The sequence below is a fragment of the Chlorocebus sabaeus genome, chromosome 16, assembly GCF_047675955.1.
Source record: "Chlorocebus sabaeus isolate Y175 chromosome 16, mChlSab1.0.hap1, whole genome shotgun sequence".
NCBI lineage: Eukaryota > Metazoa > Chordata > Mammalia > Primates > Cercopithecidae > Chlorocebus > Chlorocebus sabaeus.
The window spans coordinates 39,391,242-39,410,108 of NC_132919.1; the positions used below are offsets into that span (position 1 = coordinate 39,391,242).

The 18,867-nt window shown below is 40.5% G+C and overlaps 1 protein-coding gene across 18 annotated transcripts in view; it reads left to right on the forward strand.

Annotated features, from left to right (window-relative positions):
• Positions 1 to 18,867, forward strand: part of TRIM37 (tripartite motif containing 37) — a 141,301-nt gene that overhangs the window by 80,818 nt on the left and 41,616 nt on the right. For 17 of the 18 annotated variants that reach the window (XM_037993013.2, XM_008011266.3, XM_037993021.2 and 14 more), the window contains 3 exons: positions 8,504 to 8,632; positions 10,118 to 10,307; positions 13,579 to 13,697. In XM_037993013.2, the coding sequence (XP_037848941.1) occupies positions 8,504 to 8,632; positions 10,118 to 10,307; positions 13,579 to 13,697 (438 nt within the window). The remainder of the gene's footprint in view (positions 1 to 8,503; positions 8,633 to 10,117; positions 10,308 to 13,578; positions 13,698 to 18,867) is intronic. The other variant, XM_037993016.2, reaches the window with a different exon arrangement.

The window sequence follows — 18,867 nt, forward strand, 5'->3', positions numbered from 1 at the left end:
GGCTCAAGCCTGTAATCCCAGCACTTTGGGAGGCCGAGACGGGCGAATCACGAGGTCAGGAGATCGAGACCATCCTGGCTAACACGGTGAAACCCCGTCTCTACTAAAAAATACAAAAAACTAGCCAGGCGAGGTGGCGGGCGCCTGTAGTCCCAGCTACTCGGGAGGCTGAGGCAGGAGAATGGCATAAACCCGGGAGGCGGAGCTTGCAGTGAGCTGAGATCTGGCCACTGCACTCCAGCCTGGACGACAGAGCCAGACTCTGTCTCAAAAAAAAAAAAAAAAAAAAAAAAAAAAATTCATGGCATTGAGGGTCTTACTGTTTTTATTTGGAAGGCTTTTTAACTCCCAAGTTAATAAAAATAACCCTTAATTTCTTCTGGTACTTTTTGTTTTCTAACTTTTTTACATACAGGTCATTAATTCATGTGAAGTTAATTTTATATGATGCTGTGTGAGGTAAGTGGAATGATGTTTTCCCCAAATGAATGAAACATGTTTTTTGAAATATGCTGCAATATGAAATCCATCCTTTATTATAGAGTAGATTCCCAAACATGGTTCTGTTTTTGAACTCATAGAGGCTGAAACAAATGAAATTGCCAGTACTCAAGTTTTGGACATACAGAAACAGCAATTTGGTATTGTTTAACCCACTATTTGTCATGTCCTCTACCAGACTAACACTTTTTTAAACTACTGTAGTTTTATAGTTTGTAATACTATGATAGGATATGTTTATTCTGTTTTTGTTTTTCAAAATGTTATTGGTAGTTCTTGCACATTTAATCCTCCTCCAAAGTATTTTGACTGGAATTGCTTTACATTTAAAAACTAGTTTGGGGATGATAGTCACTGTGGCTCATGCCTGTTTATCCCAGCATGATGGAATGCTATTGGGAGAGGATGGCTTCTTGAGCCCAGGAGTTCAAGATCACATGGCAAGACCTTAATCTCTACAAAAGTAAATGTTTTTGATAAGCCAGTCATGGTAGTATGTACCTGTAATCCCAGCTACTTGGGAGGCTGAGGTGGGAGGATTGCTTGAGGTCAGGAATTTCAGGTGCAGTGAGCCATGATCGTGCCACTACACTCCAATCTGGGCAAGAGTCTTTCTCTCTTAAAAAAAGAGAGAGAGATTAATTTGGGCAATTGATACCTTTTCAGCATCAAAGCATTCATGTCTCGGAATGTGGTGCTTCTCCATTTATTCAGGTCATCTATTATATTCATATCCTTTTTTAGAATTTTCAGTTTTTTTCATGTAAGTTCTATATATGTCTTGTTGAATTCATTTCTCAACATATTTCAGGTAGCTATTGTGAGTGGAAACTCTTTTTCTCTCATAGTATTTTCTAATTGTTACTGACATAAAGACAAAAATACTGATTTTTATGTTTATTCTGTATTCAACCAATGTAGCAATTTTTTTTTTGTGCGGTGGGGGACGGAGTTTGACTCTTGATGCCCAGGCTGGAGTGCAATGGCACGATCTCGGCTCACTGCAACCTCTGCCTCTTGGGTTCAAGTGATTCTCCTTTGTCAGCCTCTCGAGTAGCTGGAATTACAGGCGCATGCCACCACACCTGGCTAATTTTTGTATTTTTAGTAGAGACAGGGTTTCATCATATTGTTCAGACTGGTCTTGAACTCCTGACCTCAGGTGATCATCCCATCCATCGAGCCTCCCAAAGTGCTGGAATTACAAGCATGAGCCACTGCACCTGGCCTGGTGAATTTGTTGCATTAACAGTTTTTCAATCAGTTATCTTGATTTTCTGAATATTTATATCATCAGCAGATAATCATAATTTGTTCATTCCTTTTCTGCTTACTTTTTGTATTGCATTTTCTAGGCAGCTACCTCAACAGTTTCCTAGTAACAGTGGTAGGATTTTTATAATTTTTCCAACTTTAGGAATTCCTTTAGTTTTTTTTCTCATTAAATTTGAGGTTTGCTATATGTTTCAATAGGTAGTTTTTTGTTTTTGTTTCTCTTTTTTTTTTTTTTTTTTTTTGAGACGGAGTCTCGCTCTGTCGCCCACGCTGGAGTGCAGTGGCGCAATCTCGGCTCACTGCAAGCTCCGCCTCCCGGGTTCACGCCATTCTCCTGCCTCAGCCTCCCGAGTAGCTGGGACTACAGGCGCCCGCCACTGCGCCCGGCTAATTTTTTCTATTTTTAGTAGAGACGGGGTTTCACCATGGTCTCGATCTCCTGACCTTGTGATCCGCCCGCCTCGGCCTCCCAAAGTGCTGGGATTACAGGCCTGTTTCTATCAAGTTTAAAAAACTGTGTGCAATAGCTTACGCATGTAATCCTAGCACTTTGGGAGGCCGAGTCGGGCAGATTACTTGAGGCCAGGAGTTGGAGACCAGCCTGGCCAACATGGAGAAACCCCTTCTCTACTAAAAATACAAAAAAATTAGCTGGGCATTATGGCACATGCCTGTAATCCCAGCTACTCAGGAGGCCAAGGCACGAGAATCGCTTGAACCCAGGAGGTGGAGGTTGCAGTGAGCCAAGATTGTGCCACTACACTCCAGCCTGGGTGACGAGTGAGACTGTATCAAAAAAAGGCCGGGCGCGGTGGCTCAAGCCTGTAATCCCAGCACTTTGGGAGGCCGAGACGGGCGGATCACGAGGTCAGGAGATCGAGACCATCCTGGCTAACACAGTGAAACCCTGTCTCTACTAAAAAATACAAAAAACTAGCCAGGCGAGGTGGCGGGCGCCTGTAGTCCCAGCTACTCGGGAGGCTGAGGCGGGAGAATGGCATAAACCCGGGAGGCGGAGCTTGCAGTGAGCTGAGATCCGGCTACTGCACTGCAGCCTAGGCGATAGAGCGAGACTCCGTCCCAAAAAAAAAAAGAAGTTGTTAAAAAGGTACATCCTTCTATTTCTAGTAACAACAATACCAATAATGGCTAACATTTACTGTTAACTGTGTGCCAGATATTATTCTAACTATTCTAAATCACATGCATTGACTCACTTAATCTTAACAAGAAGTCTAAGAGGTAAAGTAAGTCAATTTCATTCCCAGTTTACAGACGAGGAAACCAAGGCAGCAGGCATTGAATAATGTTGCTAGTTTCACATTGGTAATTGGTATAGCCAAAAACTTGAACCTCAGAACCTATGCCCTTCACCCTAACACCAAACTGCCTCTTTTCTTACGAGAATTTCCTTTCTTTTTAAACTAAAGCTGTATAGAATTATATCAAATGTTTTGACATTTGTCAAAATGATTTACTATTTTGTTCCATTACTTTATTATCATAAAATATATTATTTTTCTAATGTTGACCATTCTTGAAATACTGGAATGTATCCTATTTAGTTTGGGCCTATAATTAAAAAAAAAAACAACAAAACACTGCTATATTCAGTTTGCTAATATTTTACTTAGGATCCTTGACTACGTAGTCATAAGTGAAATTGATCTATTTCATTACATTATCCTTAATCCACTTTAGTTCTAATTCTGTGCTTGTTTTACATATTAAATTCAGATGTTTTTGTTCTTTTCTATGCTATAAAATTATTTTAACTGTATGTAGTTTGCTCCTATGCTGTATTAAACTTTATGTCTGATAAATAGCATTCATAAAACTAGTATAATAACTCTTTCAGAGTTAGAACTTTAACAGCCTTTTAAATTTCTGTTGCATTTATTGATTTCCTCATATTTTTAATTTTTTTTTTTATTTTTGTGGGTACATTTTAGGTATATATATTTATAGGATATATGAGATATTTTGATACAGGCTTACAATGCGTAATAATCACATCAGGGTAAATGGAGTATCCATCATCTCAAGCATTTATCCTTTGTGTTGAAACAATCCAATTGTACTCTTTTAGTTATTTTTAGAAGTACAATAAATTATTATAGACTGTAGTCACCCTGTTGTACTAACAAATACTAGATCTTATTCATTCTAACTATATTTTTGTACCCATTAACCATCCCCCCAGTCACCCACTACACTCCCTAGTCTCTGGTAACCATTGCTTTATTATCTTGAGTTCAGTTGTTTTAATTTTTAGCCCCCACAAATAAGTGAGAATGTGTGAAGTTTGTCTTTCTGTGCCTGACTTATTTCACTTAACATAATGATTCTAGTTCCACCCAGGTTGTTGCAAATGACAGGATCTCATTCCTTTTTTATGGCTGAATAGTATTCCATGTGTATATGTACCACATTTTCTTTTTTCTTTTTTTTTTTTTTTTTTGAGATGGAGTCTCACTGTGTTGCCCAGGCTGGAGTGCAGTGGCGCAATCTTGGTTCACTGCAACCTCTGCCTCTTGGGTTCAAGTGATTCTCCTGCCTCAGCCTCCCAAGTAGCTGGGACTACAGGCATGTGCCACCATATCCAGCTAATTTTTTTGTATTTTTTTAAGTAGAGATGGGGTTTCATCATGTTGGTCAGGCTGGTCTCGAACTCCTGACCTCAAATGATCCACCTGCCTCGGGCTTCCAAAGTGCTAGGATTACGGACGTGAGCTACCATGCCCAACCCACATTTTCTTTATTCATTTGTCTATGGATCTTAGGTTGCCTCCAAACCGTGGTTATTGTGAATAGTGCTGTAGTAAACATGGGACAGCAGATATCTCTTTGATATACTAATTTGCTTTCTTTTGGATATATAATCAGCAGTGGGATTGCTGGATCATATGGTAGATCTATTTTTAGTTTTTTTGAGGAACCTCCAAACTCTTTTCCGTAGTGGTTTTACTAACTTGCATTCCCATCAATGGTGTATGAGAGCTGCCTTTTCTCTACATCCTCACCAGCATTTGTTATTGCCTGTGTTTTGAATAAAAGCCATTTTAACTCGGATGAGATGGTATCTTCTTGTAGTTTTGATTTGCATTTCTCTGATGATCAGTGATGTTGAGCACTTTTTTCATATGCCTGTTTGCTATTTGTATGTCTTCTTTTGAGAAATATCTATTAAGATTTTTTGCCCATTTTTAATCAGATTATTAAATTTTTTCCTGTAGAGTTGTTTTAGATCCTGGTCATTAATCTCTTGTCAGATGTGGTTTTCTCATACTTCTGCTGCTACCTAAGTCAGTTACTATAGTTTTTCAAGAAAAACTGATTATATTTGGGTCTTTAAATTTATTGATATACAGTCATTTATTCTGTTTTCTGAAATTTTTAAAACTTCTCGTGCATATGGGGTGTTAACTTCTTTTTCATTTATTTTATTGCTTACTTGTGGTTTTTTTTTTCTCATTTGATTTAACCTGCTCAAGGGATTTGCTAATTTTGTTCATTTCCTCAAAGACTAAGTTCTTAGATTTATTTCATACATTCTCTTTTACCATTTCATTATATTTCTGCTTTTGTCTTTGTTAATACTTTTTTTGAGACAGAGTCTCACTCTGTCTGCCAGGCTGGAGTACAGTGACGCAATCTTGGCTCACTGCAACCTCCATCTCTTGGGCTCAGCAATTCTCTTGCCTCAACCTCCCAAATAGCTGGGATTATAGGTGTGTGCCACCATGCCTGGCTAATTTTTGCATTTTTAGTAGAGACGGGGTTTCACCATGCTGGCCAGGCTGGTCTCAAACTCTTGACCTCAGGTAATTCACCCACTTTGGCCTCCCAAAGTTCTGGGATTACTGGCACGAGCCACTGCGCCCGGCCTATTAACGCTTTTTTCCTTAACTGATAATTCATTTATCCTTTTAGTGGAGAAACTGGTCGTCATTTTTCCTAAGTCTAGAACATTTATCTAAGTCTAAGAACATTTTCATTAACCCTCTCCCTAGAGCTCCAAACCCAAAGAGTCATTCCCCATCTTCCCCTCCTCCTATCTTCTGGTAACCACTAATCTACTTATTCTGTATGGATTTTTCTTCTGGATTTTTTTTTGAGATGGATTCTCGCTCTGTCGCCCAGGCTGGAGTGCAGTGGCACAGTCTTGGCTCACTGCAAGCTCCGCCTTCTGGGTTCATGCCATTCTCCTGCCTCAGCCTCCTGAGGAGCTGGGACTACAGGTGTGCACCACCAGGTCCAGCTAATTTTTGTATTTATAGTAGAGACGAGGTTTCACCATGTTGGCCAGGATGGTCTTGATCTCTTGACCTCATGCTCCGCCCACCTTGGCCTCCCAAAGTGCTGGGATTACAGGTGTGAGCCACCACGCCCAGCCTGGACTTTTCATATAAATAGACTCATAACATATGAGGTCTTATGTCTGGCTTGTTTCACTTAACACAGCCCTTTCAAGGTTCATCCATATTGTGACATATATTTATTCCTTTTTATGGCTGCATGATATTTTATTGTATGGCTGTACCACATACTATTTATCCACTCATTAGTTGATGGATATTTGGGTTGTTTCTACTTTTTGGTCATTATCAGTAGTGCTGCTATGAACATTCATGTATGGGTTTTTGTTTGGACATATGGTTTTGTTTGAGTATATACTTAGAAGTGGAATTAATGGGTTACATGGCAACTGTGTTTAACTTTTTGAGGAACTACCAGTGCCAGAATATTTTCCAAAGTAGCTGCATCATTTTATATTCCCAGCAACAGTATATGAGGGCTCCAGGTTTTCCACACCATTGACAGCACTTGTTATTGTCCCCTTTTTTTTCTTTGCCCATTGCATTGTCTTGGCATCCTTGTCAAAAATCAGTGGACCATAAATGTAAGGGTTTGTTTTTAGACTCTCAGTTCTGTTTTGATGATATATATGTGTATATGGCAGTACCACATAGTCTTGATTACTGTAGTTACAGTAACTTTTGAAATCAGAAGTGAGTGTTCCATTTAAGATTATTTTGGGTATTGTGGGCCTCTTACATTTTCAAATAGATTTTAGGATTAGCTTGTCAATTTCTGCAAAAAAAAAAAAAAAAGAAACAACTATGATTTTTATAGAAATTGTGTTGAATCTGTAGATCAATTTTAAGAATATTGCTTTGTTAACAGTATTAAGTGTTCCAATCAGGATGTACACAGGATGTCTTTGCTATTGTCTCTATTTTCTTTCAACAATGTGTGATGGTTTTCAGTGAACAAGTCTCACATTTCTTTTGTTAAATAAATTCCTAAGTATTTTAATTGTATTTTATGCTATTAAAAATGAAATTGTTTTGTTAACTTCATTCTCACATTATCTGCTAGTGCAGAGAAATACAGTAAGTTATTTTGTCTTATATCTTGCAACCTTGCTAAACCTGTTTATTATCTATTAATGGATTTCTTCTGCTTTTTTAAAATTCTTTTTTACAATTTTATTTTTGTTCTTTTTTAAAAATCTATTTTTAAAAGAGATTTATTTAACTCACAGATTTGCAGGCTGAATTCAAGGGCAGGTCCCTGCCTTCTGGCAATAGCATTCTTGCTTGTTTATTTTTATTGTTTTCCTGGCTTTTGAATCTATACATATTAGGTCATATAGCCCCTTTTTTTGCTAATTAATTCATTTTAAGGCTATACATTTTCTTTTCACTACTGGTTTGGCGACAGACATTTTGATTTGAAGTACCGTGATTGTAGTTTGTTTCTAACTCAGCATTGATTTTCTTTTTAATCCAATAATACTTAACAATTTCTGGCCGGGCGCGGTGGCTCAAGTCTGTAATCCCAGCACTTTGGGAGGCCGAGATGGGTGGATCACGAGGTCAGGAGATCGAGACCATCCTGGCTAATACGGTGAAACCTCGTCTCTACTAATAAATACAAAAAACTAGCCGGGCGAGGTGGCGGGCGCCTGTAGTCCCAGCTACTCGGAAGGCTGAGGCAGGAGAATGGCATAAACCCGGGAGGCGGAGCTTGCAGTGAGCTGAGATCGCGCCACTGCACTCCAGCCTGGGCGACAGAGCGAGACTCCGTCTCAAAAAAAAAAAAAAAAAAAAAAAAAAATTTTCAAATGTTTGATGGGTTATATTTTTGTTAATAGTTTAACTGCATTGAAATTTGTATGATTTTTCTTATGGAGCTCACAGATAATCTTTTAAGTAGTCTTTTAAGTTAAGATTTTACGGGCTGGGTGTGGTTGGCGCACGTCTGTAATCCCAGCACTTTGGGAGGCCGAGGCAGGTGTATCACCTGAGGTCAGGTGTTCGAGACCAGCCTGGCCAACATGACAAAACTCTGTCTCTGCTAAAAATACAAAAATTAGCTGAGCATGGTGACGGGTGCCTGTAATCTCAGCTACTCGGGAGGCTGAGGCAGGAGAATTGCTTGAACCCAGGAGGTGGAGGTTGTAGTGAGCCAAGATTGCTCCATTGCACTCCAGCCTAGGCAACAACAGCAAGACTCCGTCTGAAAAAACAAAGATTCTGCTCCACAAGCAACAAGATGGGAATGTTTTATAACCAGTTGGGGCTACAGAATGTTTTTTATTTTTAGACAGTAGATAGAACAGCTTCCATGCAAGGTAAGATTAAAACTTTTTCTGACTGACTAAATAGTAAGTTTTATGGTGTTGTATCCTATTCAGAGGTGTTCTTAAATGTCTTTGCAGCCACAAATAAGAAGAGTAATTCGCCCAAGCCAGCTCGATCCAGTGTAGCAGGTAGTCTATCACTTCGAAGAGCAGTGGACCCTGGAGAGAGTAGTCGTTCAAAGGGAGACTGTCAGACTCTGTCTGAAGGTAAATTTGAGGGATTCAGAATGTACTTTTAGTGGGGTAGATATTTATTACCTGAAATTGATGTTATCATGGAGCTTTAGATCTTGAAGGGTACCAAAAATGCTAACGTTAGATTTGAAAGTTTCTTTTTTTGAAACAGGGTCTCACTTTGTCACCCAGGCGGGAGTGCAGTGGTGCGATCTTGGCTCACCGCGGCCTCGACCGGTGGTTTAAGCGATCCTCCTGCCTCAGCCCCACCAAGTAGCTGGGACTACAGGTGTGCACCACTATGCCTGGCTAATTTTTGTGTTTTTTTATAGAGACAGGTTGCCCCGGTTGGTCTTAAACTCCTGAGCTCAAGCAGTTCTCCTACCTCAATCTCCCAAAGTGCTAGGATTACAGGAATGAGCCCCACCACACCTGGCCCGAAAGTTTCTTGATCTCACAACAGAACAGACCCTTAACATACAGCCATTAGACTATGTATTCTAAACTCCTTGATTTTATTTATTTTTTATTTTTGTTGTTTTCCTGAGATAGAGTCTTGCTCTGTTTTCCAGGCTAGGGATGCAGTGGTGCAATCATAGCTCACTACAGCCTTGACCTCCCAGACAAAAGTGATCCTTCCACCTCAGCCTCCCAAGTAGCTGGGACCACAGACACGGACACATGCAGCCGTACCTGGCTTTTTTTTTTTTTTTTTTTTTAATTTTGTTTTTTGCCAAGACAGGGTTTCGCTACATTGCCCAGGCTGGTCTTGAACTTCTGAGCTCAAACAGTCTTCCTGTCTCAGCCTCCCAAAGTGTAAAATTACAGGTGTGAGCCACAACACTTGGCCTGGACTCCTTAATTTTAAATGCCTGGCATAAAAATAAATGGGATATGTTTCAAAATTATTTTTGAAGTGTTTTTTTCTTTTTTGAGATGGAGTTTTTTGCTCTTGTTGCCTAGGCTGGAGTACAATGGTACAGTCTTGGCTCACCACAACCTCCGCTCCCCGTGTTCAAGTGATTCTCCTGCCTCAGTCTCCCGAGTAACTGGGACTACAAGTGCACGCCACCATGCCCAGCTAATTTTTGTATTTTTAGTAGAGACAGGGTTTCACCACGTTGGCCAGGCTGACCTTGAACTCCTGACCTTAGGTGATCCATCCGCCTTGGCCTCCCAGAGTGCCAGGATTACAGGCATGAGCCACCACGCCCGGCCTATTTTTGAAGTTTTTATGTAGTTTTAAAATTACATATATAGTGAGATTTTCTAATATAACTGAGAGAGACCTTCCATGTTTATTTGCCTTCTTTCTGATTGTCCCTCCTTTTTTTTTTTTTTTTTTTTTGAGCCTTGCTCTGTTGTCCAGGCTGGAGTGTAGCACAATCTCGGCTCACCGCAACCTCCGCCTCCCAGGTTCAAGTGATCCTCGTGTCTCAGCCTCCCAAGTAGCTGAGATTACAGGTGCACGCCATCATACCCAGCTAATTTTTGTATTCCCTCTTCCTTTTTTTGAAGGCTCCCCAGGAAGCTCTCAGTCTGGGAGCAGGCACAGTTCTCCCCGAGCCTTGATACATGGCAGTATCGGTGATATTCTGCCAAAAACTGAAGACCGGCAGTGTAAAGCTTTGGATTCAGATGCTGTTGTGGTTGCAGTTTTCAGTGGCTTGCCTGCTGTTGAGAAAAGGAGAAAAATGGTCACCTTGGGGTAAATTGTTTTGTATATGTAATGGTATAATAGCTAATAGCTTTGTTTGGAACTTTAAGTTTGCATCATGATGAACAAATTAATTTCTACCTTGTTAATTTTTTAGTGGACAGAAAATACGTTTATTGCACTAAATTTTAACTTTTTTTTTTTTTTGAGACGGAGTCTCGCTCTGTCGCCCAGGCTGGAGTGCAGTGGCCGGATCTCAGCTCACTGCAAGCTCCGCCTCCCGGGTTCACGCCATTCTCCTGCCTCAGCCTCCCGAGTAGCTGGGACTACAGGCGCCGCCACCACGCCCGGCTAGATTTTTGTATTTTTTAGTAGAGACGGGGTTTCACCGTGTTCGCCAGGATGGTCTCGATCTCCTGACCTTGTGATCCGCCCGTCTCGGCCTCCCAAAGTGCTGGGATTACAGGCTTGAGCCACCGCGCCCGGCCTTTTTTTTTTTTTTTTTAAACAGAGCCTCGCTCTGTCACCCAGGCTGAAGGGCAGTGGCGTGATCTCAGCTCACTGCAACCTCTGCCTCCCGGGTTTGAACGATTCTCCTGCATCAGCCTCCCAAGTAGCTGGGATTACAGGTGCCCGCCACCACACCTTGCTAATTTTTGTACTTTTAGTAGAGACAAAGTTTCGCCATGTTGGCCAAGCTGGTCTTGAACTCCTGAGACCTCAAGTGATATGCCCACCTTGGCCTCCCAGAGTGTTGGGATTACAGGCCTGAGCCACTGCACCTGCCCTAAATTTTAACTTTTTAAAATATCAGAGATTTTACTTTTTTTTTTTAATGGGATGAGATAGTACTTTTTTTAAATAGGATGAGATAGTACTGGAAGTTTAGTTTAGATATGTTGGAGCTCATTTTCAGAGTTAGAGCTCATTTTCACAATGATATGTAACCTTATCTGAACTCTGTCTTGTAAATTTGTGTGTGTTGGGGGGAAGGTTGCCAGCTTTTTTTGGTTTTTATTTTTTTTTTCAGTCTACACTTGTCAAAAATGTTAGTGTTGGGCTATATTACATGTCACAGGCATTTATATATATTTTGTATGAAACAAAGCACTTACAGCAACTTTAACACTGCTTTTCTGCTTTTATCTCACCTTTCTTCTCTCCTCTTATCAAAGTATCCTCAAAACTTATAGTTGGAATTTTCCAAAAGGATATATAGTAGTTAACACCTTTATCTCTCCCCTAAGATAGATAAACTCAAATCCCAGGCATGGCAATTAAACTTCCATCTATTCAAAAGATAGAGTGATTATGGATATTGGCTATGGATGTGGCAGATCATGAGCCATTAATGTCCATCTGCTTATCTATTTTATGGATATTAAACCTATTTCTAAATTTAAACAATGAAATAGTTCTATTTTGGAGACTCTGAAAAGAATTTTACCTCAATTGGAGAAAGATTAGCACCCTTTAAGTTTACTTAATTTTATATAGTCAAGGTGTCTGACTCATTACCAAAACTACAAGATTGGCTGGTGGTTTAGCTTTCCTTTGTGGCTCAAGTTTCAGTAGTAGAAAGATGTTAAAATCACTGGAGATTATCTTGTCTTCCCTACCTACTACCTAGCCTGATGTTTTATACATTTCTTCAAATTAAAGCTGCAAGTAGCTTTTATATTGTATTTGCTATGGAGATATTTTTATCTGCCTTTAGTCATCACAGTTAAATATACATGAACTTAGTTTTTTTTTTCTAGAGTGTAAAATCCTGTACAAGTGTCTGCAGCTCTTAGCCATGATCCTCATTTTGCAGTTGATTTTATCTGCCAGACTGGTTCATGTGGATGCTGTCCAGCTCATGTCTTTTTTTTCCCCGCCTGATTTAAAGTAGTGTAAGCAAAAAGTTTAAATACTAATGAAAGGCTGGGCACAGTGGCACACACCTGTAATCTCAGCACTTTTGGAGGCTGAGGTGGGAGGATTGCCTGAGCCCAGGAATTTGAGAACAGCCTTGGCAACATAGCAAGACCTTGCCTCTGCTTATTTTTTAAATAAAAATAAATATTAAATACTAATGGTAAGTGTTTCAAAATGAAAGGAAAAAAGGATAAGTGAAAAGTTTCCCATCCTTATCTCCCACAACCTAGTTTTCCAACCCCTTGCCCCACACACATTCATGCTCTTCTTTATTTTTCATATATGCTGTGTCTTCTCAGTTTTTGTGTATATTTAAGGAACTGTGACTATGTAGCTTTTTTAATACAAAAGGTGTACTTCGATTTCTCATTCAATAATATCTCTCAGGCCAGGCACCGTGGCTCACACCTGTAAACCCCAGCACTTTGGGAGGCTGAGGTGGTCAGATCACTTGAGGTCAGGAGTTCGAGACCAGCCTGGCCGTCATGATAAAACACTGTCTCTATTAAAAACAAAGTACAAAAATTGTCGGCGTCATGCTGGGCACCTGTAATCCCAGCTACTTGCGAGGCTGAGGCAGGAGAATCGCTTGAGCCCAGGAGGCAGAGGTTGCAGTGAGCTGAGATCACATCACTACACGCTAGCCTGGGTGACCGACTGAGATTACATCTCAAATAATAGTAATAATAATATATCTTAAAAGTCTTTCCCTCTTAGAACATATTATTTAAAACTTCCATTTATATTTATAAGTTAAAATTTTATTGAGCTAATTATAGATTCACATGCAGTTGTAAGAAATAATGCAGAGACATCTTGTGTACTTTTCTCCCCTAATAACATTTTGCAAAACTGTAGTACAATATCACAACCAGGATACTAACATTGATATAATCCACCATTTCATAACATTTTTTTATGAATGTTAAGTGAAATTTTTAAATTTAATTTTATTTTTTATTTATTTTTTTTGAGACAGAGTCTTGCTCTGTCGCCCAGGCAGTGCAGCAGTGCAATCTCGGCTCACTGCAACCTCTGCCTCCTGGGTTCAAGCAGTTCTCTGCCTCAGCCTCCCGAGTAGCTGGGATTACAGGTGCCCACCACCACACCTGGCTAATTTTTGTATTTTTAGTAGAGACAGAGCTTCACCATCTTATCCAGGCTGGTGTTGAACTGTTACCTCAGGTGATCCACCCGCCTTGGCCTCCCAAGGTGCTGGGATTACAGGCATGAGCCACTGCGCCCGGCCCTTAGTGAAATATTTTAAGGTAAAATTTGAAATTTATTATTAAACACCAGAGCACGTACCCTACTTAGTTTGGTGCTCAGTTCAAAAAGAAAATATAGATTATTGTGTCACTTACTAGTTACATAAAAATACCAAGTTGTTTTCTTCTTTGAGGGCTAATGCTAAAGGAGGTCATCTGGAAGGACTGCAGATGACTGATTTGGAAAATAATTCTGAAACTGGAGAGTTACAGCCTGTACTACCTGAAGGAGCTTCAGCTGCCCCTGAAGAAGGTAAGGAATGATAAACTTACAAGTAAGCAGGAAATGAGAATTCTGTCCCTTTTTTGGTGGTGGGTGGTGGTAGTGGTGGTGGTGGTGGTGGTAGTCGTAGTGGTAGTGATAGGGATAGGGAGTGGTTGGTTTAATGGAAACATTACTGAGATCTGCTATTCGACATGCTTGGTCTGAACGCAACATTCCTTGTGCCACTGAATTTGATTTGCTAAGATGTTAAATACAGAGGAAGGCAAAATGAGTGAGTTACTACATAAAAGGACAGGGCTTACTAGAACAGGCATTTGTATGGGGAAAATATCTGCATATAGTTCATCTGTTCAGTCAATAAATATATTAAGGCACCTACATACCATGCATTGAATTTTTGCTAGATTTATTAATACAAAGTTGAATTAGATATGTTCACAATCTAATGGGGAAGATGTGCCCCAGAACGACTAATTAGAATAGTAAATGTTAAGTATTTTTTAGTCAGTCTTAATTAGTGTCTGCAGATGGCTTTTTTTCTTCTTAAAGAAGCATTCCAGGTTTTGACCATTTTTTAAATACCATATGATGACTGACTTCAGCTTTTTCTCAGATATACTTTCTAATGTTTCCTTTGAATGTTCTTCCAAGTTCATTATTGTTTATCTAAAAGCATAGAAGACATTTTGCAATTTGGGGCAACAGAGGTGCTTGGAACAAGGCTATGTGTATTGCCCTTGCTGTGTCCTGTATAAATTGGTAGAAAAGAATGTCAACTCTCTTAATGATATTTGGCCTTGTAATTTTTTCATTTCTTAGTGCAACTCTGCCACCTTCCACCTCTGCACTCATTTGAATTTCAATGATTGATGAATTGTAGCTCAAAGCATACATGCAGGTGCCAGCATCTACTCAGCTGCCCTAAGAAGAGGGTGTGTGGGTGGTGGCATTTTCAGGTTTCTCAGTTAAAGAACACTAAACATTTTGGTTTTCTTAGTTGGTCCTCCTGTAGTGGGCAGCATTATTTCAGTAGAAGAGATTAAATAGAAAAGATTTTTGTAAATGATGTGTTTATTGTTAAAACATCAGGAAAGAAATATTATGATTGATGATCTTTATAGAACAGGTCTGTAGGGAATAACTTTCTGTTGTTTTTTGTTTCCCCCAAGACGGAGTCTAGCTCTGTCACACAGGCTGGAGTGCAGTGGCGCAATCTTGGCTCACTGCAACCTCCAACTCCCGGGTTCAAGTGATTCTCCTTTCTCAGCCTCTGTGTAGCGGGGATTACAGGCCCTGCCAACATGCCCAGCTAATTTTTGTATTTTTAGTAAGAGACGGTATTTCACTGTGTTGGCAAGGCTGGTCTCAAACTCCTGACCTCATGATCCACTCGCCTCGGCCTCCCAAAGTGGTGGGATTACAGGCGTGAGCCACTGTGCCCGACCGGGGAATACTTTCTATGTGTCTCCATACATACTGGATTGTAGTAGCTTAAATTACTACAGAATATACTGGAATTACATTTTTCTTCCACCAAGCGCAGTGGCTCATGCCTGTAATCCCAGTACTTTGGGAGGCTGAGGCAGGCAGATTACTTGAAGTCGGGAGTTCGAGACCAGCCTGGCAAAAATAGTGACACCTCATCTCTACTACATATACAAAAATTAGCCAGGTGTGGTAGCAGACACCTGTAATCTCAGCTACTCGGGAGGCTGAGGCAGGAGAATTGCTTGAACCAGGAGGCAGAGATTGCAGTGAGCCAAGATCACGCCACTGCACTCCAGCCTGGACGACAGAGTGAGACTGTATCTCAAATGACAATAATAAGCTCATTTTTTTTCATGCAACATTTATGAAATGCTTCTAATTTACCAGATGTTGTATTTGATGCCAGTGATAAAATTCCTGAACTTACTATCTAGTTCAGACTCTCCACCTTGGCACCAATTGCCATTTAGACCACATAATTTTTTATTTTACAGGGGCTGTTCTCTGCATTGTGGAATGTTTAGCAGCATCCTCAGCTTTTAACCGCTAGATACCAGTAGTGTTTCCCTCCTGTTACAACAACCAAAAATGTCTCCAGACATTGCCAAATGTTTCCTGGGAGGCAAAATCATCCCCAGTCACGAACCAATAGTTGAACTAAATAATTCTGAACCAGAGGTGACCACTCCTTGAGAATCACTTGCCAGAGTGGGCCACAGTTACTAATAGAAATAAGTTGTAGCTCTCAGGTATGCTAGTATGTGTGGTGGTAGTGGTAGGAGGGTGGCAAGGAGAGCAGTTGAAAACCAGTTGTTAGGTGTGGGAGGAGACTGATAGCCAGTTATAATTTAGGATGATGAGTGCTGTGATAAGGTGTATAGGCAGCTCAAAAATGAGATATGTAATAAAAATAATAGATAATACTAAGTTATTAATATGTTAAAGACTTTACCAGTATTGTGTTATTCTCAAAATAACTCTACATGGTAGTTGCTTTTGTTAACCTAGTTTTACAAGTGAGTGAGTAAGGTGAGTAACCTGACTCAAAGTCACAGGGTTATAAATTGAAAGGCTGGGGCCGGGCGCAGTGGCTCATGCCAGTAATCCCAGCACTTTGGGAGTCTGAGGAGGGTGGATCACCTGAGGTCAGAAGTTCAAGGCCAGCCTGATCAACATGGTGAAACCCTGTCTCTACTAAATATACAAAAATTAGCCAGGTGTGGTGGCGGTCACCTGTAATCCCAGCTACTTGGGAGGCTGAGGCAGGAGAATCACTTGATCCTGGGAGGCAGAGGTTGCAGTGAGCCGAGATCGCACCATTGTGCTCCAGCCTGGGCAACGAGCAAAACTCCGTCCCCCCCAAAAAAAAAAAGAAAAGAAATTGGAAGGCTGAGCACGTTGGCTCATGCCTGCAAATCCCAGCACTTTGGGAAGGCCGATCACCTGAGGTCAGGAGTTTGAGACTAGCCTGGCCAACATGGTGAAACTCCATCTCTACTAAAAATAGAAAAATCAGCCGGGCATGGTAGCGCACTCCTATAATCCCAGCTACTCAAGAGGCTGAGGCAGGAGAATCGCTTGAACCCGGGAGGCGGAGGTTGCAGTGAGCCAAGATTGTGACCGTTGCACTTCAGCCTGGGCGACAGAGCGAGACTCTGTCTCTCAAAAAAAAAAATAGAAAAGAAAAAAAAGAAATTGGAAGAGCTAGAATTTGAACCCAGAGCCAGTGCTCTTAACTGTTGCCTCTCGCTGCTAACCTAGTCCCTAATTCACCCTTGGAAAGATCATCCTAAGGGATGAGTAGAAGTTAGCCAGATGAAGACTGGTGAAAGAGAGACCAGAAGGGAGACAGAGGCCAGATCATGAAGAGTTACGTGGAATATCCCAGCTACAATTTGAACTTTGTCATTTGAATAGGATCTAAGTTAGAAGTGACACTTTAACATTTCTACTGTAGCTGCATTGTGGAGAATGGATTTGGGGGCGGGAATAGCGTATGTGGAACTAGGGGCAGGAAAATTGGTAAGAAGCATGGTTAATTTAAGTGAAATGATTTGGACTTCTTTATTTTTAACTTTTTATAGAGACTTGTTCTTGCTCTGTTGCTCAGACTGGTCTTAAACTCCTGGGTTCAAATGATCCTTCTGCCTCAGCTTCCCAGAGTGCTGGGTTACAGGCATAAGCCACCACCACACCCGGCTGATTTGGACTTAATTTCAGCCTCCAATTTATCGATTTACATTATCTCAGCACTAATTTTTATATATAAAATGGCTGGTCAGCACAGAAAACACCAGAACTTTTTGACACCAGTTTCATTTCTTATTTAAAGCTAATTGACAGCTTGTCCTAAACTGAAGAAAGGCATTTGCTTGGCCATAGTGAAGATCAGTACATTTTCCAAGTCTTAGAAAGAATGGAGTTATTCATATGGGATTTAGAGTTAAGTGGTCAGTGTTACTCAGTAACACATTTTATCTTTATATATGGGGTGTTGTGCTATAAAGCACCTAGAACTCAATAAGAAAAGTTGCTGTGAATGTGCAACAATGACACAAAAGTACACCCTTGTAATTTGTTGGTATCTGAACAGCTTGTTTACCTCCAGAGTCCCAGGATAGACTGTGAGAAGGAGACTGACTGATGAGGCTGAGAGAAGGTAGTACAGGAGACAAAGGAAGCCCTGTGCCTCCTGTAATCAGCTTTGTTTCTCGAGGAGAATGTGGCCTTGCTCACTGTTGCCAGTATTATTCTATCATCAGCAAGAGCAAGTTCTCAGGAAACCCTTATATACCTATAAGCTTTAGTAGACAGTTGAATGGGTTTGTCTTGTATCCATGCTTAGGAAAAACAAGACTCTTTATTTTAGCCAAATACAAAAAGACATTCTGTGTCAGATCACTGTGGGGTTCTCTCTCTCTCTCAGAGAAGGTTGTTTGAAGGACTTTAAGCCATTGTTTGTGGTACTGGCTGGGAATTTGGGACTACTAAAGTGTCTCTTAACTGCTCTTAAGCATCAGTTTAAAAATAACTTTTTTCTTAGTTATAAATGTAAATAGACCTTTTCATTTTTACTGGAACCATATGGGACAACCTTTGGTTGTATTAGTCTTTGGTTTAATGACCTGATGCTGAAAAGGTTGACTTATTTTTTCTTTCAATTGATAACCTGCACAACTGTAGGTAGGCCAGTTTATTTCTTGTTCTTTGTAAAACTGAAGGCTTTGCTCTCTCAGTTCTTGCTGAAGTAGCACAAACCCCCTTCAGTTAAATCAGGGGTACTCAAAATACCATCCAGGGAAAAGCCTTGGCATGCCTGTTAAAAACCTTGCTGGTGGCCTCTTTAAGAGGAATACAAAGTCTGATGGCCTGCCATTGCTGATCATTTAGGGTTATGATTAAGATGCCTTTAACAAAATTCATCAGAAAATTAACTGACTTGAACAAAAAGGAAAGTTAACTCTTTTATATTAACTAGTCTCTCAATAATAAGAAGGTACACCTAACTCTGGTTAGAGCAGTTTCAGGATTAGAAAATTTAGCTGCTCAGTGTCATCAGGAACTTGTTTTGTGTGTGTGTGTGTGTGTGTGTGTGTGTGTGTGTGTGTTGGAGGGCAGGGGTTGGGGTTGTTTTATCTTTTGCCCTGCCATTCTGAGTGAAAGGCTTAGCTCTTCTCAGGGCGGTAAGATGTTTGCTGCAGTTCTAGAC